General features: G+C 48.1%; 1 protein-coding gene across 2 annotated transcripts; it reads left to right on the top strand.

Annotated features, from left to right (window-relative positions):
• CBARP (CACN subunit beta associated regulatory protein) lies at positions 1-27,186 on the top strand. Of its 2 annotated transcripts, XM_034422666.3 has the most exons (10): positions 1-220; positions 3,254-3,710; positions 8,640-8,785; positions 12,222-12,283; positions 13,704-13,869; positions 16,152-16,329; positions 18,096-18,236; positions 19,360-19,561; positions 21,205-21,385; positions 25,937-27,186. In XM_034422666.3, exons 2-10 carry the CDS (start codon positions 3,660-3,662, stop codon positions 27,048-27,050), a joined length of 2,241 nt encoding a protein of 746 aa, XP_034278557.2. In that variant the 5' UTR covers positions 1-220; positions 3,254-3,659; the 3' UTR covers positions 27,051-27,186. The 2 variants fall into 2 exon arrangements, with proteins under 2 accessions (XP_034278557.2, XP_087730063.1); XM_087873937.1 differs by lacking the exon at positions 1-220 and having other exon boundaries at positions 3,192-3,710.
• The last annotated feature ends 777 nt before the right edge of the window (positions 27,187-27,963 follow it).

Raw genomic sequence — 27,963 nt, 5'->3', positions numbered from 1 at the left:
AGCTGTTGTATGAAAGTGTGGTCACGTGGCCCCCCCTCCGCGTTCTAAAGTGGGTGGGTCCCTGTTCATTCATAAATCCTCGGCCCCTCTTAAATCAAAATTAAGGTGTTCAAGAGAGACGGAAAGGGGGACTTCCTTCCCCAAGACATTAAAAAAAAATTAAAATAAATTGCAACCTCCGCCGCTTCGCTTTTGGATCGCGCAGGGATCCACGAATTCGGTGAGTCATTATTATTTTTTTTCCCCTCTTCCCTTTCCTGTATCTTGTCTTTTTATTATATTATATTATTATTTTATTTTATTTTATAAATTGGAAATTGGAAATAAAATTATTATTAAAGTTGGGGTGGGGGGGGTTGATTTGGATGTCCAAACCCGATTCTTGCAAACCCGATCATTCTCCCTTCTTTCTATTTTGCTGCTTTTCTCTGCTCTCCTTTTTGGGGAAGGGTGGGGGGGGAGATCTGTCATTTTCCTTCCTTTAAAAAAAAAAAACAAAAATAGGGAGGGGGAAAAAAAAACAACCCAGGATTTCTTGCCATTAAGAAATCCACCCCAATGGAATCGGGGAGTCGGGGTGGGTGAGAGAGGGAATATGGGGATGGGGGGGTTTCCTCCTCGTTGTTGGATTTTTTCTTCTTCTTTTAAGGTGCTTTTCTTGTATTTCCTTTGCTTGTTTGTTTCGTGGAGGGGGGGGGTAGGTGGAGAAAGAGAGAGAGAGATCTGGCGCTTCTGTGAAATGGTGTGGCTGGAATTGGGGCGGGGGGAGGCGGTATATGTGTATATAATTTGGAAATGGATTGGGCGAAAGGAGATTTCCTTCTCTCCGGCTCCCTCCGCTTGCTTTTCTCCCCTTCTCCTCCTGTCGGATGGGATCATCGTGGGGCGGAGGGGTGTACGATCCCCTCTTATTTTATAAACCTATCCAAGTTTTCTACCTTGCGATCTCCTTCGATCCCTCCACGGGATCCAGTTAGGCGAGTCCACTGTGTGTTAAAATTGCATCTCGGGGAGGGGGGTCCCTCTTCCGAGGAGGAGGAGGAGGAGGAGGCGATGAAACCGATGAATAAATAATACGAATAATCCAATCGGCGAGGTTAACCTGTTCCAGGCGATGCCAGTGGTGGCGGGGGTGGAAAGGCGAAGGAGGGGTTGGGGTGGAGGGGAGGGGGGGTTTGCTGAGACTGGGATCCCTAACAGCGGATTCCCTTCCCCATCGCCAAAACGTTTAAAAACATCGATCGGTCCGGGAAAGCTTTAGCGAACGGCTTGAGGACTTTTTGGATCAGGCTTGGGCTTGGAGGGGATTGGTCGTTTTCTGGGCTGGGTTAGGGATTTTATTTTTTATTTTTTTGTAAAAAAGTGAATGGACGCTTCGGTGTAGGTAGGAAATGAAGTTAATGCACCGATCGGGCTCCGAGTCTTACAACACACACCAGCCACGATCGGGTTTCTATATTCCCTCCCTCCCTCCGTCCCTCCCTCGGGCAGGGATGGGATTGTGGGGAGGGCAATCTGGGGTCAAAATTGCAGCTGTTGTGGGCGGCAGCTGTCCTGGGGCTGGAATTGGCAGAGTGTGTGTGCCAAGCGGATAAAATTTAAATAAATAAAATAAAGCTTACTCCTGTGCAATGGCCTTGCGTAGAATCCCTGAATGGGGAGGGGCCTCTTGAGATCATCCAGTCCAGCCCCAGCCGTCAAGTCTTCTGCATTTGAACCATTAATATTTTTGCAGGCTGCTTTGGTTATTCCCCCAGAGAAAGACTATGTAACCATTCAGGCGAAGGATGGGGATTTAAATAACTCTCCCCTTGACTATCTAAGCTCAATCGTGCAATTCAGTTTAAGGTGGTTTAGTTTCTATTTAATTTGTAGGGATGGTTCTATGGGACTGATAACCTATAACATTCTGCACATGGATGCATCACTAGTGAAGGTAAAACCCTTCTTAAAAAGGAAAATAATTAAATTTGCCAATCTAAACCAACACTACAGTCAAGCAATGGTGGTGTGTGTCCCTTCCTAAGATAGATTTGCAGGAGCTGGCCTCGTGGCTGAATTTTTACCCAAATAAACTTTTCTTAAACCAAAATACAAAGGTATCGTATTCACTATGGACTATATAACCCTTCGTAGCCTAGGCGGCTAAACAAATGAAAGGGCTGCCACTAGCTTCCTTACCAAAGGAAGCTTGGAAGCATTTTCTTGGAAGCAAACCCAGGGAAATCTTGCAGGGGGGGGGGGAGATTTTTAAAACATATTTGCCTATTGCTGTTGCAAATGGACCGGATAAATTATAATCCCTCTGCAGCCTTTTGTGTTTAAGCCTCTTTTCAGATGTTGATAAACCAATGCTAGCACCCTTCCTCAACTCCAGATGTGTTGGACTGCATTTCCCATAATGCCTAGCCGGCAGAGAAGAGGGGAGCAGGGCTCCACTCCTGGAGGAGATGCTCCAGCCATCCACCATAGAGTGAATACACTGGAAGCCAGAGGAGAAAAGGAAGGGAAGCTTAGAATCCACCACCTGTTTCAAGCAGTGCCTTGCACTGGTTTAATTTTTTAAAATTTCATTTTCTCCCTTCTCCCGGGGGTGGGGGGGATGGGGGTAGCAGCCCAGGCCTGGCCGGTCCATCCTTGTCACTGCAGCTTGGCTGAGCCCAGCGTGTCCCTCTCTACGGCATCTCCACTGCCACCCCGTCCTCCTCTTGCTCATTCTCTCTCGGCTGGTGGGTTCCTGTGAGTCACCCCTCACACGTGTGGGCTTTGGAAGGCCGCTGAGCTGGTGGCGTTTTGGGTTGCATTTTTAAAAGCGATGATGAGGAGTGGAGGATGAGTTCATTTCCATTCTGCGGGGCGGCTGGCCGAGTGGGTGGCAGCGGCTGAGTTTCAGCGGGTTCCTCAGCCGGGCTGTATATCCGAAAGAAGGCCGAAGGGAGAGGCAAGGGAAGGGTTTCTGTGGCTCTTCACGCCTGCTTGGATGCCTTCAGCTCCTAGGTAGCTGTTGCAAAGCAGGGAGGGGGAAAAGCAGAATCAGAAAGTGCAAGGGAGGAAAAAAAAAACCCCAAACCTCAGAGAAAACAGATGCTCTCCTCACCTCTACCTGTTTTGGTCCCCGATCTTTCCCTTCTCGCCTCCTCCTTCTTCTTATCTCCCCGTTCTCCATCTTTCTCTTAAAACCAACCAACCAGAACGAAACCTCCTCCTTCCTTCTCCCATCACCACCGACAGCCCTTTCTCTCTCCTTTCCCAGCCGAATCTGGTGCTGCCAGGAAAGAAATCCAGCCACGGAGAAAAAGAGAGGAGAGGAGAGACGAGACGCTTGGTCCATCTCCTCGGGCATCACCGGAAGACGAGGGACGCGAAGATGCTGTGAGCAAGCCATGGTGACTCTCTTCCCCCTCAAACATGTGAGCTGCAAGAAAGAACGAAACGAGAAGCAGGGATAAGAGCTGCGGGAGAGAGGGAGCGAAAAAAAAAGAAAAGAGGAGAAAAAGACTGCAGTCCCGTTGTTGTTGTTCCTCCTTCTTCTCTTCAGCCTGCTTGGATTGATGTATATACATCTGCTTTTCACTCTTCTTCATTTTCCTGAGTCTGTTTTTTAAAAAAACCCAACTACTAGTTTTGATTTATATGCCCAGCTACTCTGGCCACAAACAATGAGCGATGCGTTTACTTCATGGGCAAATACGACAACTGAAGGCGTGACGGTGAGTATGCAGAGGCCAGGCCTGGGTGGAGAATGGGGTCCTTTTTGGGAGGGGGTGCATGCTCTCTCCTGCTCTTCCAATGTTGCCCCCCCTCCCCTATTGCTTCTGTTTGGAGGCCGACTCAGGAGATGAGAAGCCCGTTACTAGCAAGTTTGGCAAAATGTGTTTGTCTGCATGCATGCTCATGTATGTTGGAAGTCTTCCACTAGACACGTGTTTGTCTCCTCATCCTCCCCATTGTGACAGATATTGCAGGGAAATGCTTTCATTAAAACAATATCGCAGCTCCTCTGAGCATGCACCGAGCGGGTTTTTTTTTTCCCCTCGCTGCCGCTCTTCTCCAATTTGACTTTTGTTCTTGGCCATCCTGGAGGAGGTTGATGGGAGTTGAAAACTTCTGGAAGGCGCGAGGCGGCCTGGCCTTGTATAACATTTGGGGGTTCAGGGGGGCACTGGAGGATTATGATATCTGTGATTGGGCAGGGCAGATTGGAGATTTCATTGCCTAAATATAAAAGACATCGGGGGGCGGGGGGGCGGACAGCTCTGTGGTCCCAGAGTTGGCTTAAGTACTAATAGCTTGAGAATATTTGTAGCTCAGGGCTGAACTGTGGGCTCCTTGTTGCTCTCTGAGCATGGAGCTATATCCTCCTAGTACTGATGATGTTACATAGTTGGGTCATGAAATACCTGCAAGAAAACAACGAAGCTCAGAGAGCACCAGGGACCCCACAGCCCTCCTCCACTCCCTTCTAGCACTCATGACGTTACCTAGTTGGGTCATGAAATGTCTACAAGAAAACAGCCAGCTGTGTGGGAGACCACCAAGGACCCCAATAGCTGTCTTAAGTCATGCTTCTAGGTTCAGCAGATTTGAGGACAAGGAAGGGGGTTACAGGGCTTAGGGTCAGCTGTCCGAGGGCAAGGCTGAAGAAACTTGTTCAGCTGTTATCCAGGGTTACCAGGGTTGGTATTCACTGACTTTCCCTTACCGGTTTGCATATGTGAGCATGCCACTTCCTCACATGCGCACAACCTTCCGTGCACGCGCTTTGCTTGCGCGCACGCCTTCCGCCCGTGCGCCTGGCCTCAAAAACATGTCTAAATAAGACGGCATAGAGCCGAGGCAGGGGACGCTACCGGTTCGGGCGAACCAGTCCAAACCGGCTGAATGCCGCCTCTGCACATACCCCTCCCCCCTTTCCCACCCACATACACAAAGGCCCAAATTGCACAGCAGAACTTTGCTGGAGATGAGACGCTCAGTGGGGGAAACCTAAATAATCGGACACTTGCTTTGCACACTGAAAATCCTGGCCCCACTTCTGACAAATCTCCCTTTTTTCCAAAAGGATCGTGGTTAGAGGGGTCTGGAGACAGACCCTGCTCTGGGCAGAATAAAAGAAGCGCCAGAATGTCTTGAGATTCTGAATTGCTGAGCCAACATGGCAGCTGACAAGTGGCCAGGCCAGAGAGCCCAACAAGACAGCTGCCTACGGACTCAGCCGTCAGCTGTCTCCCCTCCCACAGAGTGGGCTAGCCTTTCCCAACACCGAAAAACTCCCTTATCTCTTGGCAACTGCCACGCTCAGTTTATCCAATGGGGAGGAAGAGAACCGTGCCTCTTTGTCCCTTGTGATACATGGAAGGACTTCGACGAGTGATTACAGGTAGTCCTCCACTTACGACCGCAATTGAGGCCAAAATTTGTTAAGTGAGTTCGCCCCCATTTTTACGAACGTTCTCGCCACGTTTTAAGTGAATCAACACTTGTTCTTCAATACGGTTGTGAAGTGTGAATCTTGGTTTCCCCCATTGACTTTGCTTGTCAGACGGTCCCAAAAGGGGGGAACTCGCATGATTCCAGACCAGTAGCAACCGTCATACATGCGAGTCAGTTACATCGGAATTTTGATTCCGTGACCCTGGGGAATCACGAAGTGTGAAAAATGGTCATAAGTCACCTGTTTTTTTTTCCAGTGCTGTTGTAAAAGTTTGGTCACTAAATGAACTGTCGTAAATCGAGGATTACCTGTATTGCTTACGTTTTTGCCAGACTTAGGTCTTGATCTGGTAAAACCTGAAAGTTGTGTGAGCATTTAAGATGCTGCAGCAGGGGTGAAATTCAGCGGTTCTGACAGGTTCTGGAGAACCGGTAGCGGAAATTTTGAGTAGTTCGGAGAATCGGCAAATGCCACCTCTGGCTGGCCCCAGAGTGGGGAAGGAATGGAGATTTTGCAATATCCTTTCCCCAGGAGGGGGGTGGGAATGGAGATTTTGCAGTATCCTTACCTGGCCACGCCCACCAAGCCACGCCCACAGAACCGGTAGTAAAAAAAATGGATTTCACCACTGTGCTGCAGGCATTTGCGTTTCTGCTAAAGGTGGAACTAGTCTGTCTTTTTTCTCTGGGAAGTCGTTTCAGAAGAGACACAAGTGTGAATTGGAGAGGCCAGGTTTAGTGTCTTACGTAGTTCAATATTCCTGCACCTGCTGAGGACTAGTTGATTGCCAAGCTTAAACAGATGATGCTCCCATGGGGGAATATTTTATCTTAGCCTTTGATAGCTGAGTATTTGACTTGGCTTCTGCTGGGGATTTTGGAAACCTGGCTAGCAGGATCACAAGTTGGGCATTGGGACCTGGGAAAGGTGAGGTCAAAATATTTCCCTTTCCAACATTTCTGGATTAGAAAAGGCTCCTTCTCTTTGGATTTTGGCGGAAGAGCCCAAAATTAAAGAGGGAAAATGTTTCATGCTTGGAAACAATGCTTGTTCGGATGGAGACTGAACAAAGGGCGACTCTGTTTTAAACATCATATGACCTAAAATAGTGTTTTTTTTCAATTTTAGCAATGTTTGGACTTCAACTCCCAATTGTGGGAGTTGAAGTCCAAACATCTTAAAGTTGCCAAAGTTGAAAAAATGCTATCCTAGACTGTTGCAAACCAACTGTTTGGGGGAAAAGAGTTACACAAATAGCCCTTGATTTACAACCATTCGTTTAGTGACCATTCAAAGTTATAGCGGAACTGAAAAAAGTGACTTGTGACTAGTTTTCACATTTGCGACTGTTGCAGTATCCCTCATAGACACATGCTCAAAATTTGGGCACTTGGCAACTGACATACGGTAATAAATAAATTAACATTTGCAGGGTCACCCAATCACCCTTTGTAATAACCTTCCCAGCTGGCTTAAGCGAAGTCAATGAGGCAAGCCAGATTCGCTTAACGGCTGCATGATCCACGTGACAACGGCAGTTCTTTGCTTAGCAACTGTGGCAAATAAGTCCTAAAATGGGACAAAGCTCACTTAACAACTGCCTTGCTTAGCCATGAAAATTTTGGGCACAATTGTCGTAAGTCGAGGACTAGCTGTAATCCACCTTTCTAGCGTTCATTGATGTGATTACCTTTTCTTTCTGATGCTCCCCCACATATTTTTTTACTAATTGTCCCCACCCACAAACTTTAAAGCATCTTAGTCCTTAGTTTCATAAAAACAGGGTTTGGGAGGCCTGCAGAGTGCTCCTGGGGCCTGGGGAGGGCAAAAACCTTAGTCCCCGGCACCTATGTGCAGTTTCCCCAAATTTCCATGCGACTCTGAGACCTCCATTTAAGCTGAGGAATGATGGGAGCTGAAGTCCAGCTCCCAAAGATTGCATTATGTTGCAGAGAGTGTTATTTATACACTTTACTTTAGAACAACACCACTTGGCAACTGATTCATATTTATGACGGTTGCAGTATCCTGGGGGGGTCACGTGATCGCCTTTTGCAACCTTCTGACAAGCAAAGTCAATGGGGAAGCCAGATTCACTTAACAACCGTGTTACTAATTTAATAACGTCAGTGATTCACGTAACAAACGAGGCAAGAGAAGTCACCAAACTCACTTTAAAAATGTCTCGCTTAGCAATGTAAATTCTGCGCTCAGTTGTGGTCGGAAGTCAAGGACTACCTGTAGAGCAGTATTTCTCAAACTTGACAGTTTGAAGCTGTGTGGACTTCAATTCCCAGAATTCCCCAGCCAGGATGCTTTAAGATATGTGGACTTCACATCCTGGCTGAGGAATTCTGGGAGTTGAAGTCCACAAACCTTCAAGCGATTCACTTAACAATCGTGTTACTAACTTAAGAACCGCAGTGACTCACTTAACAATTGTGGCAAGAAAGGCTGCAAAATGGAGCAAAATTCACTTAACCTTAGCAACAGAAATGTTGGGCTCAATTGTGGTCGTACGTTGGGGATGTCTGTATGTTGCAGAACAGTGGTGGGTTCCTCCCGGTTCGGCCCGGTTCTCCCGAGCCAGTAGCGGTGACGATATGATGTCACCGAACTGGTTCTGCACCCCCCCGTGCTCCCCCGTGTTATTCTTAACTTTTATTTGGCCCCACCCCCAATCTATTGCTGCCTCCTGAGTCCCAGCTGATGGCTAGAGGGAAAAAAACTGTTTAAACTCTTGCCACGGGGCTTCAAAGGGCCGCCCTACAGCTGATCAGTATTAAAAGGCAGTGTGGTGGTAGACCGGTGCCTCCAAAAACAAATGAGTAGACCGGTGCCTGCAAAAATACATGAGTAGACCAGTGCCTACAAAAATAAATGGGTAGACCGGTACAGCTCTTCAAGCAGTTAAAAGCCTGGTAGACCAGTACCTCTGCTAAATCCTAAAGAATTGTCACATGACCATCAAGCTACACCCACAAAATAAGCCACGCCCACAGAACCGGTAGTAAAAAAATTTAGAACCCACCCCTATTGCAGAACCTTACAAAACTTTTACAAGCCTTCCAGTCACTTCGAAATACAATCCGCTTTTGGACAAACAGTATGAGTTTTGCAAAGAGAAGTTTAAAAAACAACAATAATGGATTTATTTCTGCTTCTCTTTTTCTTGTCCCCTTCCCTTCCCTCCCATATCTTCCAGACGGTGCCTGGCGAAGTGAGCCCCCAGGACGGTTATGTGCTACTTCTTGTGCTTCTTTCGATCTTTATCGGGGGCACCCTGGTGCTGCTCTTTGGCGTCCTGATCGTCTGCCGGCGCTGCTGCGAAACAGACCAAAGGCACTCCAGGTATGGATGGGAATGGAAGGCTGGGGGATCCGGTGGCATGGGGCGGGTCCGTTTGGGGTAGGTAGCATATAGATCATTTTTTAAATGACTGGCTGGGAGGGGGCCTTCTCTAGGTAGGGGCCATTCTGATGTATTGAGAGCAACACAGCAAGAATCTGCAGCCATGCTGACTAACGATTTTGGGAATTGCAACCAAACAGAGCCGGAAGGGAGAGGGTGAAAAAATATCCTGCCCTAAAACTATTAAAATTTCCTTCCTTCCTTCCTTCCTTCCTTCCTTCCTTCCTTCCTTCCTTCCTTCCTTCCTTCCTTTCCTTCCTTCCTTCCTTCCTTCCTTACCTTCTTTCTTTCCTTCCTTCCTTTCCTTCCTTCCTTCCTTCCTTCCCTTCTTTCCTTCCTTCCTTCCTTCCTTCCTTCCTTTCCTTCTTTCCTTCCTTCCTTCCTTCCTTTCCTTCTTTCCTTCCTTCCTTCCTTCCTTTCCTTCCTTCCTTCCTTCCTTCCCTTCTTTCCTTCCTTCCTTCCTTCCCTTCTTTCCTTCCTTCCTTCCTTCCTTCCTTTCCTTCTTTCCTTCCTTCCTTCCTTCCTTTCCTTCCTTCCTTCCTTCCTTCCTTACCTTCTTTCCTTCCTTCCTTCCTTTCCTTCCTTCCTTCCTTCCTTCCTTCCCTTCTTTCCTTCCCTTCTTTCCTTCCTTCCTTCCTTCCTTCCTTCCTTCCTTCCTTCCTTCCTTCCTTCCTGTTCATTCATTCATTCATTTTCATCACCTCCAGGCAGCATCTGTATATTGTCCCTCCCTCTCAGCACAAGAGCCAATCATATGCTTTAGAGACCCAGGTTCTACTCCCCACTCAGCCATGGATGCTCATTGGCTGACCAGTCTCTCCGTTTCAGCCCGAGAGCCAATCATATATAACAGGGAAGAGGCTGGACTAGGAGAGGGGAGACGCAGGATCTAGATCCGTGATGGCGAACCTATGGCACGCAAGCGTTGCCCTACCACAGTCCAGCACGCATGTGCGTGTTGGTCAGCTGATTTTCAGGCCTTCCGGGCCCACTGGAAGTTGGGAAATGGGATGTTTCCAAGCCTCCAGAGGGCCTCTGGGGAGGTGGGGGGAAGGCTGTTTTCGCCTTCCCCAGGCTCCTAGAAAGGCTCTGGAGCCTGGGGAGGGCGAAAAATGGACCTACCGGGCCCACCGTGCCATCACATGCCAAAAGTGGGGGGAGGCCATACGTGCATGCGTGGGGGGGCGCATTGAATTATGGGTGTGGGCACACGCGCATGCAACCCCCCCCCCACGCCCGCTTTTGACACGCAATAGCAAAAAGGTTAGCCATCACTGATCTAGGTCTTCCTCTCAGCTGCAAAAGCTCATTGGCTGACTTTGGACCAGTCCCTCCCTCTCAGCCCAAGAGCCATTCAAGTGTAGCAGAGTTCTCTGATATTCTGTTCTTCCCCACAATCACAATCCTGTGAAATGGGTTGGGCTAAGAGAGAGAAATTGGCCTGAAGTCACCCAACCAACCTCTATGCCTAAGGGAGGACTGGAACTCAGATCCCCTGGTTTCTAGTCCAACAACTTGCATCCTAATTACACCAAACTGGCTCTCATGATAAATTAACATTATTTCCAAGTTTCTGATTGGAGAAGGTCTGGATTAAGAGTGGGGAGACTTGGGTTCTAAGCCCCGTGGAAGCTCATTGGCTGAATGTAGGCCTGTCCCTCCCTTTCAACCCAACAGCCAATCAGATCTATTGGGGGAGGAGCGGCACTAGGAGGGAGGAGACTGGAGTTCTACGCCTCACTCAGCCACAGCAGTTCATTGGCTGATTTTAAATCAGTCCCTCCCTGTCTGCTCAGGAGCCAATCAGGTCTAATGGGGAAGGGGCAGCACTAGGAGGAAGGAGACTTGGTGTTCTACTCCCCACTCAGCCACAGCAGTTCATTGGCTGATTTTAGATCAGTCCCTCCCTCTCTGCTCAGGAACCAATCAGGTCTAGTGGGGAAGGGGCTGGGCAACGGGGGGGGGGGGCGGAGACTCAGGTTCTAGCCCCTCTTCAGCCATAGAAATTTGAGGGAGATTCTGGACCAGTCCCTCACTCTCAGGTTGAAGGAAAAAAATGAAAGAGGGTGGTGCTAAATATAGGTAGTCCTTGACTTATGACAGCTCACTTAGCGACCATTCGATGTTACAGCAGATCCTAAAAAAACTGCTTACAACCTGGATTTGAACTGCTGACAGCCACAGTCACATGACCATACTTTGAGTGCTTGGCAACTGACCCTCATATATTGTTTGCAGCATCCCATAATCACATGACTGCAATTTACAACATGTTTGCCAGAAACCAGTGTTCAATTCTAGTTTCTGGCAAAAAACAAAACAAAAAACAATCCATAGTGAACAATGGATTCACTTAACGCCCATGGTGGGTTTAGTCAGCAACTACAGGTAGTTCTCAACTTACAACAGTTCGTTCAGTGACGATTCAAAGTTACAACGGCAGTAGAAAAAGTGATTTATGATCGTATTGCACGCTTAACAACTGTTGCGGCAAACTGACTCATAGTTATGACAGTTGCAGTGTCCCGGGGTCATGTGATTCCCTTTTGCGACCTTCCGACAAACTAAGTCAATGGGGAAGCCAGATTCACTTCACAACCGTGTTACTACCTTAACAAGTGCGGCGATTCATTTAACAACTGTGGCAAGAAAGATTGTAAAATGGGGCAGACTGGCTTAACAAAGGTCTCACTTAGCAAAAAGAAATGTAGGGCTCAATTGTGGTCGTAAATTGAGGACTATCTATATTTGGATGCTTATCTTGAGATGCTCAAACCGGGACAGATTTGTGCCTGTGTTTATAATATCTACGTACCATACTTTTTGGAGTATAAGATGCACTTTTTTCCCCTCTAAAAGAGGATGGAAATGTTGGTGCGTTTTATACAGCCATTTTTGTCCTCCCGAAACCCCGCTCTGCTCATCCCATTTTTGCCAAAAACTGGCCCATTTTTCACAAAAAGGGAGCACACAGAGGGTTTGGGAGGCCTCCAAACTGGTCCTGGGGGCTGGGGAGGGCAAAAATGCAATGCGATGGGGATTTGGGAGGCCAAAAACGGGCCAAAAACCTCCCAAACCCCGCACGCGTTGTGTTTTTGCCTCCCCAGTCCCCAGGAGCAGTCCGCAGGCCTCTCAAACCCTCTGCGCATCTCATTTTTGCAGGAAACGAGCCCATTTTTCACAAAAACAGGGCATGCAGAGGGTTTGGGAGTCCTGCAGAGTGCTCCTGGGGCCTGGGGAGGGCCAAAACCGGACATGTGGAGTCCAAAAACTTTTTTTTCCCTTTATTTTCCTCTTCGAAATCTTGGTGCGTCTTATACTCCATTGCGTCTTACAGTCCAAAAAATACAGTATATCATCTTTTTCCTATTTTCAGAGCCAGCGATGACCCAGAAAAAACCAACACCACCTATCTGGATGACTCACAGCCGGCACAGGGTGAGGACATTAAGACCAACCCGCTCTGCTCCTATCAGGAATCTGTTTTAAATCACTGTTGGTGGAAGCCCTTTTTATTTCAACACCTCCCACAAAGGGGAATGATGAACTTTGAATCAAATGTTCTCTATGTTCCAGATTGCGAGCAAACCAGAACATCAGTTCCGATCAGTGGTGGGATTCAAATAATTTAACAACCGGTTCTCTACCCTAATGACTGGCTGGGTGGGCGTGGCCATGGTGGGTGTGGCCAGGGTGTGTGACAGGCCTCCTGCATCCCCCCTGGGAGAAAAAACGGGCCATGGGGGGGACGCACCGCTCCCCCCTGCGCCCTGTTTTGGGTCTAGTAGGCCTCCCTGCACTTATCTGGGAGCCAAAATGGGGCACGTGTGGACTCCTGGAAGGGGCGGGGCAATTTAACTACCGGTTCTCCCGAACCGGCCCGAACCAACTGAATTCCACCACTAACTCCGATTGTATCAGATGTGTTCCTTATTTTTAAACTGAGGCAACTGGGAATTCAAACTCTTTTCTGGGCACGTACAGGTAGTCCTCGAATTACAACGGTAATGGAGCCAACCCCTTCACAGTCATAAGTTGTGAGAGTTATAAAATCAGTCGTTCATCTGACAGGCCTGATTTTATGGCCTTTTTTTTTTTTTTTTTGCAGCAGTCATAAAGCCAATAACGCGGTTGTAAAATGGTTCGCTATGGAGGTGGTTTGGTTAAAAACCAGAAGTGAAGGCGGATTATCAGCAAAACTATTGTAAAAGGTGGTCACATGACCCCGGGAAATGCAGCCTGGTTGCCAAGCGACCAAAATTTGGTCATGTGACTAGAAGAAGGGCCCCTAATTGCTGAAACTTTGAATCCTTCTTATAAGTAGTCCCGGATTGGTCAGTTTTAACTTCAAATGGTTGCTAAGCAACCTGGTGTAACTTGAGAATTTACAGGTAGTCCTCAATTTACAACCCTTCATTTCGTGACAGTTCAAAGTGGCACTGAAAAAAAAGTGACCTATGACTGCGTTTCACACTTACAACTTGTTCTGGCATTCTCAGGGTTGTTATGTGATCAGAATTCGGAAGCTTGACAAATGATTCATATTTATGACGGTTGCAGTGTCCCGGGGTCATGTGATTCCCTTTTGCGACCTTCTGACGAGCAAAGTCAATGGGGAACCCAGATTCGCTTAACAACCGGGTTACTAACTTAACAATTGCAATGATTCCCTCAACAACTGCGGCAAGAATGGTCGTAAAATGGGGCAAAATTCAGTAAGTGTCTCACTGAGCAACGGAAATTTTGGGCTCCATTGTGGTTGTAAATTGAGGACTACCCATGTTTCCCTGTAGGGACAGAAGCAGGCTGCTGCCGCCACATATTCACACCTCCACTCTTCCCCTCCCCTTCCTCTTAGACATCACCATTAAAGTGGATGACCCAGAATGCATGTCCAGCTCCAGCTATCGAGATGCCGAGAGTGAGCGGTTTCTGTCTTCTGGCAGTGCCATGGGGCGGCGGGTGTCTTTCAACGAAGCTGCCCTGTTTGAGCAGAGCAAGAAAACGCAGGAGAAGGGAAGGAGGTGAGTCTCCAGGCTTGATCAGGAACCAGGAGGCTGCGCTGGGAGTTGGAGGTTCCACATCTGGGGGAAGGAAGGGGGAGCTGTGGTGTTGCATCTGAATAACAGAATAACAGAGTTGGAAGGGTCCTTGGAGCAGGGGTGAAATGCTCCTGGTTTGGACCGGCTCGGGTGAGTAGGCAGCGATGGCGGCGGGCAGTTCGGAGAACCGGTAGCAAAAATCCCTGCCCCCACCCCCCATGCCCAGCTGAGCCGCGCGATCATCAGAGCCTTTTTTCTCTTTTAAATGTCTCTGACGAGCCAAGCTCTGACGATCCCAGCTGAGTTGCCTGCTAAACAACTCAGCTTGGATCGCCAGAACCATGTAAAAGAAAAAAACTTTTTTTCTTTTAAGTGGCTCTGACGATCCAAGCTCTGACGACCCCAGCTGAGTTGCCTGCTAATCGGTAGCAAAAATCCCTCCCGCTTCCCCCCTCAGCTTGCTTACCTTAGCTGCTGGTTGCAACGCCTTGCTGTAATCCCTGCAATCCATTGCATCAGCAAGCAACTGAATCTCCCTGCCTGCAATCAAGCAGGCAGGGAGTTGTGGACTTCAACTCCCAGAATTCCTCAGCCAGCGAAGCAAAGCTGGCTGAGGAATTCTGGGAGTTGAAGTCTACAAGTCTTAAAGTTGCCAAGGTTGGAGACCCCTGTTCTATTGGGTAAGTTTTTTTCCCCTTTGGGAGCTTTAAAAAAATAGTTAATTGGGGTTTTTTTTAGTTGTTCTTTTTTTAGACCTAGCCATTTAAAGTTTAGGAAGTTTTAAATTTAGCTGCTTTTATATAAAAAAATAAATAAATTAAAATAAAATAATATTTCTGCAGCTTTCTGAGATTTAGTGTGTTTCTGTAGTGTTTCACTCTAACTACACAAACACACAAAATTTCACAAAGCTGTATGTGGAATTTTGTGTGTGTAAAGTGTGAAAGTTGGTTTTTTGGGCTTTTTGTGGCTGTGTGAGGTTCCTGCTTGTTGCAGGGGCCATTTTGGGTCTAGCACAGCTGCTTTTATATTATGGGTGAGCCAGTTGTGTTGTGTTTTGTAGGTTAAAAAAGGGCAAAGAAGTGACATTGACTTGGCCACGCCCACCTGACCAACAAGCCACGCCCTCCCAGTCACCTTACCACTAAGCCCCACCCACTAATTAAGCCACGCCCACAGAACCGGTAGCAAGAAATTTTAGATTTCACCCCTGCCTTGGAGGTCTTCTAGTCCAACCCCCTGCTGAAGCAGGAGACCCTATACCGGGGTGGGTTCTATGGCTGATGGGGGGACTAGAAACCGATCTCCCTGATCTATATCTGATTGGCTTTTGAACTGAGAGGGAGAGATTGGCCAAAGTCAGCCAATGAACTTCTGTCTAAGGAGGGACTAGAACTAGGCTCTCCCTGCTCTTGGTCCAGCACCTTCCCAATTATATCTGATTGGCTCTTGGAATGAGAGGGAGGGATTGGCACAAAATCAGCCAATGAGCTTCTATGTCAAAAGAGAGACTAGGACTGTAGTTGCAACACATTGAAAATGTGACTTATAACCATTTTTCACACTTACGACCATTGCAATATCCCCAGATGATCACATGATCAAAATGCAGTCTCTTGGCAACTGGCGTGTGTTTATGACAGTTGCCCTGTCCTGAGGTCATGTGAGAGCCAGGCTTCAAAAGAAATCCAGTTATTTATTAGGAGCTTCATGTCTGCACATTCCCAAGTGAAGCCAGCTCTGACCCTACATAATTTACGCTCCAATTATGACTCTGTTTCCCCCCTCCCTCCAGGGTGTGTCATCAATCACATTTGCCAACAGAGCGGGTTGTAGAGGTCACTCCCCTCCGGCTGCTGTAGGTAACCCTGAGATACAGCCTTGAGAGAGATAAGCATGGAATATGCATCTGTATTTGGCTGCTGTGCTGTTTCCCCATCCCCCCTGGCCTATGGCAACTCGAGAGCAGGCCATGGATGCTTTGCGAGTTCACACCCAGATAGCTTCCAACGGAGAAAGCCAGATTCGCTTAATGACTACTTGATTCGTTTAACAACTCTGGCAATAAAGGTCATCAAATGGGGCAAAACTCACTTCACATCTGTGTTTCTTAGCAATGGAAGTTTAGGGCTCAATCGTGGTCATAAGTCAAGGACTACCTGTACTCTTTTTTTTTTTTTTCTCCAGAAGCAAAATATGGGATGTGTTAAGATGTCTTCGGACTTTCTGCTTCATTGTGGGTTTTTTTCTGCTTTTCCTGTTAGGTACACTCTGACCGAAGGTGATTTCCATCATTTGAAGAACGCCCGTCTCAGCCATCTGCCCCTGCCACCCTCGGCTGCCCTTAAAATCATCACCATCCACGAGTGCGAAGCCAACGAGAACAGCGTCATGATGACTCCCCGCCTCCCACCTGCCAAGCCGAGCCTTGCCATCTTTCACGTGAGCCCCTCCTCATCCCTCCAGGGTATGGGGGTGGAACCGAATCGGGCTGGGAGGGATCAGTAGGTGGTATTCAGCCGGTTCAGACAGGTTCGCCCAAACCGGTAGCGGAAATCGCAGGTGGGTTAGTTAGTTATTTCATGATTTCTATTCTAATCTTTTTGTTTAAATTTATTTATTTATTTAATTTATTTATTGGTTCGATTTATATGCCGCCCTTTTCCGGAGACTCAGGGCGGCTTACAATACGTTAAGCAATAGCCTTCATACTTTTTGTATATACCTGCTTAGTAGGGCTTTGCCCCCCCCCCCCAAAGCGGTGTTCTTTTTTTATACAAAGTCAGCTTATTGCCCCCACAAACCGGGTCCTCATTTTACCTACCTCGAAAGGATGGAAGGCTGAGTCAACCTTGAGCCTGGTGAGATTTGAACTTGCAGAAATTGCAGGCAGCTGGTGTTACTTAACAGTGCTTTAGTCTGCTGCGCCACCAAGGCTCTATTTAATTTATGTAAAACATTTTGCAGACAGCCTTTAAAGTGCAAAAGCTTTCCAAGGCATCTTACAGAAAGGAGTAATGGGTTACTTTTAAAAATACTGTCTGGTTGCAAAGAACACCTTAAAATTACTTAACGCAGATTAATACATAGCAATTGCAGTATTCACACAACGTGAGATGTTCACACAAGTAGCCAAGAGAGCTGTATGCTACATTAATAAATTAGACCGATTGGTAGGCATGCACGTAGCTAGGCAGATGGATGCTAGATAGGTAGAGAGACAAAGAGATAATGGTAGGTTCAGCAGATAGAGAGATGATGCAGATAATGAGAGAGAGAGAGAGAGAGAGAGAGGGAGGGAGGGAGAGGGAGAGAGAGAGGGAGAGAGAGAGAATGAGAATTATACATACACACAAATACATATCAGGGGAAGTAGGCTACAATACGTTCTTTAGGAAGCTTTATAAATTATTATTATTTATTAAATTTATATCCTGCCCACCTCACTACCCAAAGTCACTCTGTAATAAATTGTTATAAATAGAAGATGTGCATGTTGTAATTCAGTAGGAAACTGAAACTTCTGCATAACTGAAATGAAGCCTGTCATATATATACACATACACACACACACATATATATACACACATACATAGACATCCATATACATATATATACCCATATACATATATATATATACATGCATGCATACATACATACATACATATGTATATGTAGTCCTCAACGGAGCCCAAAACCTTTGTTGCTAAGAGAGACATTTTGCCCCATTTTATGACCTTTCTTGCCACAGTTGTTAAGTGAATCACTGCAAAAGTTAAGTTAGCAACATGGTTGTTAAGTGAATCTGGCTTCCCCATTGACTTTGCTTCTCGGAAGGTCTCAGAAGGGGATCGCAGGACCCCCAACCCACTGCAACCGATATAAATAACGAGTCAGTTTGCCAAGCCTCCGAATTTTGATCTGCAATGATTGTAAATGTGAAAGTCACATTTTTCAGTGCCGTCGTAACTTCCAACGGTTACTAAATGAACTGCTGTAAGTCGAGGACTTCCTGTCTATATAATTGCATCCAATAGGAGCTTTACGTAAGAAAATACTTAAGATAAGTTTTATCGTGTTTCCAATGGAGAGTTAGGCTAGCAGACACTTTGCCCAGCAAATGGCTGAAAAGCTGGATTGATAGTTACTGGGTTATGCTTGGCCATCTTCCTCCTCCTCCTCATCCTCCTCTTTGTCCTTCTCAACAGCCGAGTGGAAGCCCCCTGCCAAAGACGGCGCTGACCAGCCATGGGGGTCTGTGTTCGAGTTCAACGCTACCAGGGGACACTTTTAACTCCAGCGTTGAAGCTGCTTCCTCCGTTTCCTCTGACTCGGGCGAGGGAGTTGCGGTAGGTGAACCTAATACAGTGCAAAAGGCTGGCCGTACGAATTGCATATCCAGGTAGTCCTCGACTTACATCAGTTCATTTAATGACCACTCACAGTTAAGAACGGCACTGAAAAAAGTGACTTATGACCATTTTTCACAGTTACGAGATCCCCGTGGTGATGTGATCAGAATTCAGGGGCTTGGCAATTGGTTCGTATTTATGACGATTGCCTTGTCCTGGGGTCACATGATCCCCGTTTGCGACCTTCTGACAAGCACAGTCAATGGGGAAACCAGATTCATTTAATAACCACGTTACTAATTTAACGACCGCAGGGATTCCCTTAACAGCTGTGGCAAGAAAGGTCATAACATGGGGAAAAACCCACTTAACTAATTTCTCACTTAGCAACGTAAAATTTTGGGCTCCATTTGTGGGCATAAGTCAGGTCCTTGACTTACAATGATTCATTTAGTGACTTACGAAGTTACAACGGCACTGGAAAAAAAGTGACGTTTTGCACACTTATAACCGTTTTAGCATCTCCGCGGTCACATGATCAAAATTCAGACTTTGCTTAGCAACTGGCATGTATTTAGGACGGTTGCAGTGTCCTGGAGGTCACTTTTGGTGACTTCCTGACCAGCAAAGTCAATGGGGAAGCCAGATTCACTTAACAACCATGTTACTCACTTAACGACTGTTGTGACTCACTTAACAACCGTGACAAGAAAGGTTGTCAAATGCACCGGTCAACTGGCCTGTTTTTACGATGGTAAACCCGGGGTCATGTGATCGCCATTGGTAACCTTCCCAGATGGCTTCTGACAAGCAAAGTCGGTGGGTGAAGCCGCATTCGCTTAACGATGGCGGTGATTTCCTTAACAACCGTGGCGAGAAAAGTGTCAGGGTTCCAAGTAACACACTCCCCCCCCAACGAAAGAAAACTCCGAAGCTTGAATTTCCTCAAAGTTACACTGACAAAAAGGTAGTAAAATTGTGTGCAACTCTCTTTAATGACCGCCTTAGTTAGTAACGGAAATGTTGGTCCCGATCGTGATCGTAAGTTGAGGATTGCCTGCATTGCCATGGGATACGGCGCTGGGCATGACTAACCCTTTCCTCTTCTCCATCCGCACAGTCTGGCAGTGCAGTCAAGGCCGCCAAAGGAACCGCCATGGCTCCTCCACAGGAGCCCACCTCAGCACCTCCCCAGGGCACCGTCCTTCATTTCCTGACCCGCCTGCGCCGTCACGCTAGCCTGGAAGGAGCGAGTCCCTATTTCAGAATCAAGAAGTGGAAACTGGAAACCAGCCAGCGAGCATCCAGCCTGGACACGAGAGGTGGGTGTCTCTCCCTAAGTCTGCAAGTCAGAGTCCTAATATTGAATGCAGGGTATCTCAAACAGGGGCGCGGTGGCTCAGTGGCTAAGACGCTGAGCTTGTCGATCCAAAGGTTGGCAGTTCAGCGGTTCGAATCCCGAGTGCCGCGTAACGGGGTGAGCTCCCGTGACTTGTCCCAGCTTCTGCCAACCTAGCAGTTCGAAAGCACGTAAAAAATGCAAGGAGAAAAATAGGAGCCACCTTTGGTGGGAAGGTAACAGCATTCCGTGCGCCTTTGGTGGTTAGTCATGCTGGCCACATGACCACGGAGACGTCTTCGGACAGTGCTGGCTCTTTGGCTTTGAAACGGAGATGAGCACCGCCCCCTAGAGTCGGGAACAACTAGCACATATATGCAAGGGGAACCTTTACCTTTACCCCAAGTTACAACTACCGTTGAACCCGAGATTTGTTGTTAAGTGAGGTTTGCCACATTTTACGACTTTTCCTGCCACTGTTGTCAAGAGAATCCCTGCAGTTGTGAAGTTAGAAATGTGGTCGTTAAGTGGATCTGACTTCTGCCTTGATTTTGCTTGTCAGAAGGTCACAACAGGGGATCACATGACCCTGGGACTTTGCAACCGTCATAAATACATGCCAGTTGCCTAGTAGTCCAAATTTTGATCATGTGACCATGGGTTGCTGCAACAGTCGTAAGCAGAGGTTGTATTCAGCCGGTTCGGACCAGTTTGAGCGAACTGGTAGGGGAAATCACCCGCCCAGGCTCTATGCTGTCCTATTTAGGCACGTTTTTGAGGCTGGGCGCATGTGCGGAAGGTGCGTGCAAGCAAAGTGCATGTGTGGCAGGCTGGGCACATGTACATGCTCACATTTTCGGTGCTCGGCGAACCAGTAGGTAAATTATATGAATCCCATCTTTGGTCGTAAGTATGAAAAATGGTCAAAAGTCACTTTTTTCATTACCGTTGTAACTTTCAACAGTCACTAAACGAACGGCTGTAAGTCGAGGACTATCTATAATGCTGTCCAAAAGATTGCTGGTCCCTGAATTGAAACATGGAACAGGAGCACCTTGCACCTGGTACCCGTACTGCAGGGACAAACGGAGTCAGATATTTCAGTGCTTGAACGGAAGGAATAAAAACTCTGTGGGGACCTTGGTGCTCTCTGAGCTTGGTTGTTTTCTGGCAGACGTTTCCTGACCGAACTAGGTAACATCATCAGTGCTAGAAGGGAGAGGGGTTTGAAGAGTGGAGGAGAAGGAAGAGGAGGATTGTGGGGTCCTTGGTGCTCTCTGAGCTTGGTTATTTTCTTGCAGATGTTTCCTGACCCAACTAGGTAACGTCATCAGCACTAAAATGGAGTAGAGTTTGCTCTTACTAGCACTGATGATGTTACCCAGTTTGGTCAGGAAACATCTACATAAATATCACCATGGTCAGAGAACGCCAAGCACCCCTCATTTCAACCCCGAGCTACAAATATTCTCCTTTATCAATAAAAACTCCAACTCCAGGGGTTCTCATAAGGAGGGGACAGGTTTTTTTCCCCACCTCTTTTTTCCAAAAATACCGAAACAAGTTTCAGAAAAACATGACTCCTGCCTACGCTTCAGCGCCCGTCTCTTCCTTCCCTCTGTTCAGGGTCCCCCAAGCGTCACCAGTTCCAGCGACAACGAGCCGCCAGTGAAAGCATGGACCAAGATCGCGATCCTCATCAGACGGACATTATCCAGTATATTGCCCGGACGGACGATGTGGTTTTCCGGCCCGTGGCTGGACCGTTCTTGCCTGCTCCGGCCAGTCCAACATTATCTCTCGGCAGGTATTTTTCAGTAGATAAGTGGGAAGGGGGCTGGCGTGGAGTGGAGTGTATGGAGGGCCCAGAGAATAAGAGCCGCGATGGAGAAGCCTTCGGCAGCTCTGGAATGGAAAAACAAAATGAGAACGGAAGTTGTAGGAAGTCCTTGACTTGGGACCAGAATTTCTGTTGCTAAGTGATGTGTATAAAATAAAGGTAGCCCTCGACTTACGACCACAATTGAGCCCAAAATTTATGTTGTTAAGTGAGAAATTTGTTAAGTGAGTTTTGTCCCATTTTACGACTTTTCTTGCCATGTTTGTTAAGCGAATCACTGCAGTTGATTAGTTAGTAACCACGTTGTTAAGTGAATCTGGCTTTCCCATTGACTTTGCTTGTCAGAAGGTCACAGAAGGAGAGCCCATGACCCCCTGGGACACTGCAACCGTCATAAATGTGAGTTCACTTGTCAAGCATTCACATGTAAATCATCATGATCATGGGGAATGCTAAAACGGTTGTAAGTGTGAAAAAACGGTCATAAGTCACGTTTTTCAGTAGTGTAACTTTGAACGGTCACTAAAATGAACGGTTGCAAGTCGAGGACTACCTGTAATAAGTAAAATAGATAGAGCGACTGTTGTTGTTGTTAAGTGAGGTTTACAGCCATTTTGGCACGGTTAAGTGAATCACTGCAGTTGTTAAATGAATCACCTGGTCACTAAGCGAATCTGGCCTTACTGAGTTTGCTCGTCGGAAACTGGCTGGGAAGGATGCAAATGTCATCACATGACCCCATTTTAAATATGTTTACCATGTGGTAAGCTACAGAAAGGAAGGAAGGAAGGAAGAAGGAAGGAAGGAAGGAAGGAAGGAAGGAAGGAAGGAAGGAAGGAAGGAAGAAAAGAAAGAAAGAAAGAAAGAAAGAAAGAAAGAAAGAAAGAAAGAAAGAAAGAAAGAAAGAAAGAAAGAAAGAAAGAAAGAAAGAAAGAAAGTTGCCAAGCACCTGATCATATGGCTGTGGGGAATGCTACGATGGTCGTAAAAGCAAGGACTGGTTGTAAGTCACTTTTTTCAGTGCCATCGTAACTTGGAACGGTCGCTCGCTACATGAGTATCCATAAGTTGAGGACAGTCTGTACCTCCTTTTGGTGAAGGGGATAATACTCTTGTGGAATTCAACATTGGGAATTTTCCAATGAATCAATAAAAGCTGAAGGACGGGTACGAGTCCTTGGTTATCTGCCTTGGACTGTTGGGGTGTCTTAACATGTTTTGAGGGCCCTCACAAAATGGCTGCCTACCAGCTCCGGCCGGTGAGTTTTTAAGTGCTGATGGCAGGAATTTTTCCTTCGCTCTGCACGTTGAGTTTGCTGAGGTCCATCTTTTAAAGATCAAACAATATTTCAGCCCCTTCATTGTCCTAAATAATAGATGGACTTAAATGGGAAGCTATTTTAAACCAGTCTCTCTCTTCCGCAGCAAGTTCTCTCAAACCTTCGCCAAATGACTTTTATTTCCCGTCACCGTTGCCTAATTTTGAATTTTTTTTTTCTTTTAATAACCGAAAATGCTTGGATCGAATCGGCTACATACCGCAGAGTTTCTTTCCCCTCAGCTGAGCTGCTAGACCCGGGGAGCTATGATTGGAAAGCTAAGATTGTTTTGTTTCTTGGATAAAAACCTGAATAATGGATGAACGTGTAGTGACCAGATGCTTTACCTCTTCCTTGCTAATGTACTCTTAAAAAACAACCACCATCACCACGTCATTTAAAAATAGATTTGGAGGCAATTATTTGCTTCCCACCCCCGCTTCTTCGCTTAAAAGGGAGGCCGAATCGGTTTGTCTCTGGATGACAGCTGGACTTCCAGATGAACAAAGAAAGGGAAAACAGACTGGATCAGGCCATCCGCTTATTGTCCAGTTTTCTCATCGTCCAATGTTGCACTGAAGCAATAGCAACAGCACTTAAGTGTCAAACTCAAGTCTCCGGGGGCCGGATCTGGCCCGACGGGTGCTTAGATCTGGCCCACAGGCCGCCCTAGAAACAGCAAAGGACCGGTCCGCAGTGCCTCTGCCAGCAAAAACGAAGCCTGCGCGGGCTGTGGGCGGACCTCCCGAGCTCCCATTTTTGGTAGCAGAGGGTTGCGGGAAGCTGTCGCAGCTGAAAACGGAGCTTGCAAAGGCCGCGGGTGGCCTCCCCACTCCCGTTTGCCAGCTTCGTTTTTGCTGGCAAAAAGGTTGCAGGAAACCGTCGCAGCCGAAAACGGAGCTCGGGAGCTTGTTTCAACTGGCAGAGGATTCGGGGCCCCGCAGGTGCCCCCAGGGGTGGGTTCTAAATTTTTTTACTACCGGTTCTGTGGGCGTGGCTTATTTTGTGGGCATGGTTTGATGGTCATGTGACAATTCTTTAGGATTTAGCAGAGGTACTGGTCTACCAGGCTTTTAACTGCTTGCAGAGCTGTACCGGTCTACCCATTTGTTTTGGGAGGCATCGATCTACCCATTTGTTTTTTGAGCGCACTGGTCTACCACCACACTGCCTTTTAACACTGATCAGCTGTAGGGCGGGCCTTTGAAGCCTCACGGCAAGAGTTTAAACAGTTTTTTTCTTCTAGCCGATCAGCTGGAACTCGGGAGGCAGCGAATAGATTGCGGGTGGGACCAAATAAAAAGTAAGAATAACGCAGGGGAGGGGCGGGAGGGCCCAGCTCCCGAACAAACAGAACTGGTTCGGTGACGTCATATCGTCACCACTACCAACTTGGCCAAACCGGGAGGAACCCACCACCGGTGCCCCCAACATGAGTGACATCAAGCTGGCCACACCTACCCTCCCCCCCGCCCCCGGCCAGGGCCAAACACAACCCTGGTGCAGCCCTCAATGAAATCAAGTTTGACACCCATGACTTAGACTTATACACCACAGTGCTTTTACAGCCCTCTCTAAGCAGTTTACAGAGTCAACCTATGGCCCCCAACAACCTGGGTCCTCATTTTACCCACCTCGGAAGGATGGAAGGCTGAGCCAACCTTGAGCCGGTCAGGATCGAACTCCTGGCAGTGAGCAGAGTTAGCTTGCAATAGTGCATTCTAATCATTGCACTACCAGGGCTCTTGAGAGAGAGAAAGAGAGAAAAAGAGATTGTAGATAGACCGAAGATAGAGATCGATAGGTAGATAGGTAGATGATAGCAATAGCAGTTAGACTTATATACGGCTTCACAGTGCTTTACATCCCCGTCTAAGCAGAGTCAGCCCATTGCCCCCAACAACCTGGGTCCTCATTTTACCCACCTCGGAAGGATGGAAGGCTGAGCCAACCTGGAGCCTGGTGAGATTCGAACTGCCAAAGTGCAGGCAGCCAGCAGTCAGCAGAAATTAGCCTGCAGTACTGCACTCTAACCACTGCGCCACTTTGAGCAGCTCACCAGCTTAGTCTCTTCCATTGCATCTTTGCAGCTACATCAACCGCCTCACTTTCAGGAGGTCCAACTAGTCCTCAACTTACGACCATTCTTTCAGCGACCGTTCAAAGTTAACTGAAACCTGTCCTTGCATGTACACCAACGTCCCATCCCCACAGTCATGAGATCCAAATTCAGGCATTTGACAACCGGCATAAATATACAATGGTTGCAGCATCATGTGATCGCCATTTGTGACCTTCCCAGCCAGCTTCTGGCAAGCCAAGTCAACCACCATCTTGCCTTTTTTGGCCTCGGTGGATGCTGCTGGTCCTGGAGGTCTCGCCTTGAAAACGATGTGCAAACATCTGAGAACGGAACTCGGCATAGATTCCTAGGAGCAGAAATCCACTAGATTTGGTTGGTCGTTTCATGGATTGTTTCATGGAAAAATGTTCTGGGCTCAGCATAATTTTCAAGGAATTCTTAGAAGTCTCAGCAATGTGTGGTCACTGACTTAAAGGATGCGCCAAGAATCATTTTGCACTCTCTCCTTCAACGTTAAGATGCGCGGACTTCAACCCCCAGAATTCCCCAGCCAGCATCCCTATTGCTGGCTGGGGAATTCTGGGAGTTGAAGTCCACAAAGTTGCTGAGGTTGAGAAACACTATGTCAGAACTGCCATCATACGCTTGAGCTTCACATTTTCTATCTGTCAGTCTGCCATGAACCATGGGGGAGAGGGAGCCAGATGGGGTGGGTGGAAAGGCAAACATTTTACCTTCCAGAGACACCCTCTCAAGGTCAAAGCCCTGGAAATGGAATCCAATGGCTCACCAAAACCAGTCCACCATTGAAGAGACTGTTTCCCAAAACAAGTTATTCAAATACAATTGGACAAAAAAGGGACGAATGGAGGGGAGGAACTGGATGGGAGAAAGTTAACCGGGAAACTCTGGCGCGCGAACATCAGTTCTGGCTTTGCTATATTGTATTCCACTTGGCTTTAAGTAAAGTGTACCTTTCAACATGGAGTCAAGGGTTTTTCTTGGTCCAAATTGGCGCAGGTATGACACACTGGTCATTATTATTGCACACTGGTGTGCAAAGAAAGAAATACTGTATCATTGTTAAAGGCAAAGTGTATTTTTTTTCTGCTGTAGGTTAGAGTCTTCCGAACCACCCAGCCCCACCCCACCCGAGCCATTGGAACAGCAACCCACCCCCCTTTATCATGACATCTGGAGCTTACGGGCATCGCTAGAAAAATGTGTTTCATCAGAGAAGGGCAACGACCAGGACTCGGCACCTAGTGATGGTGGGGACAGCGTTTCCTCCAGCGGTGGGCTACCCAGTTTCTCCTCCTCCTTGGCCGATGAGGCTGAAGCCGGAGAGGACAGGTCCTTGTCGAAACCCAAGCAAGACAGCGTTGAGATGGAAGCCGGGACCCGTAAACTCTTGCAGATGGATAGCGGCTATGCCTCCATTGAAGCCCCCAGTGGCCGAGTAGGAGAAGACCAGACGGCCTCGGAGAAACGTTTCTGCTTCACCAGCGCTGGACGCAAGGCCACCATCTTTGAGAGCTTTGAGGGACAGGAGCCAGAAGCAGAGGAGGAAGAGGAGGAGGAAGAGGAGGAAGCAGCTGGCGCCGTTGGAGGTCTTCTCCCTTCTAGTCCATTGCTCTGGGCACCGTATGGGCAGATGTTCCCCGCACGAGAATCCTTCCCTCGCCGGGACTACAGCATCGATGAAAAAACAGACGCGCTCTTCAACGCCTTTGTCCGCCACGACCCCCAATTCGATGAATCTCCCCTGCGGGCCAAACACCGCTCCCGGACCCATTTGAGGAAGCAATGGCAGCGTACCAAGCAGTACAGCGACCCAGGCGTCCGCTATCCCACAGCTTTGGAGAGGCACCGGACACCCCTGCGTCGGGGCGACAGCGTCAACTACCCCCTGGAAGGCCGCTACCACAGCACCCTGCCACGTATTGTCAGCTCCGGGGACGAGGAGGTGGCCTCACCCGCCGCAGAAACGGGGGAGAAGATCCAGGTGATTGAGGAAGAACCCCCGGAGGAAGCCAAAACGGGACCTGACCCGTACACCAGGGACTGTCTCGAAAGTGGTCAGTGTCCGGGGCTGGGCACAGAACTCCTGGACAAGATCGCAGGGGGGCTGGAGGACATGTTTTTCACACCCTTGAAAAAACCACGAGAGAGTCTAGAGTGTGTGGTGATGGTGGCCGCCCGGGCTTCCCCTGAGCATAGCCCCGAATAGTGGCAAAGGGAAGCACTGGGATGACCCTTTCTCTGTCTCGCCCCGGGGCTGGGGGGTGCCACGCAGGGCCTGCCAGCCAGCCGGGATGCAGGGTGCTCCAGGGGCTCGAGGGCGCGGAGCAAGATCAAGGAACGCCCTCCTGCTCTGTCAGCCTTCCGCTGTGTATCAGGAAGCCCCACCTGGAGGTCCCCTTGGGGGGTTGAGAAGGTCCAGGGCTGAAGACTTGGCCAGCGGAGATCCCTGTGTCTCCGGCCACAAGATGGAGCCCACCGAGGACCTGGGGAAGCTCTGGCTGGATCCATCCATGCCTTTCCAGCAGGGCCCCGGAAGGTGGGTGGGTGGGAGCACATCCCAAGAAGGGAGACCTTCCCTTTTTTGGGGGGGGGGGGTCCAAAGAGAGCAGGGTGTCCGCTGGAGAGCCGAAGGGCCTTCTCTTCCTTCTGGTTAGATCCAGGGGTGGGGACAAGGGAGAGCTCAACCGAATCTCTCCCCCATTTCGAAGCAGGTTTGCCAAAGTCGGCGTTATCTCTTGCACAGCCAGGAAGTTTTTAAGTTTTCAGGGGCTCGTTCTCGAGAATAATAATAATAATAATAAATAATAATAATAATAATAATAATAATAAGAGAAAACAGCCCCCAAATCTACCGGAGGCCTGACATACCTCACACTCTACGAGCTGGTTGTAGCAGATAATTTCAGCTCCTTCCACCTTTTTCCCCCCGTGCACACCTCTCTCTCTCTCTCTTTCTCTCTCTCTGGTTTTTTACAAGCAATAACCTGTCCTCCTCCCCCCCCACCACCGCCGGCAAAGCCATCTTTGCTCGAGGGAGGGGCCGGCTTCGCCTTCCAGGTGGGGCAGGAATCCCCTATCTCAGCCCACGGACGGACAGATGGATGTTTCTCCACCTTTTT

This window comes from Pantherophis guttatus, chromosome 1 (assembly GCF_059756535.1).
Source record: "Pantherophis guttatus breed Tessera chromosome 1, ASM5975653v1, whole genome shotgun sequence".
NCBI classification, from domain to species: domain Eukaryota; kingdom Metazoa; phylum Chordata; class Lepidosauria; order Squamata; family Colubridae; genus Pantherophis; species Pantherophis guttatus.
The sequence above is the reverse complement of the archived record's forward strand: the minus strand, read 5'-3'. Positions and strand labels throughout refer to the sequence as shown.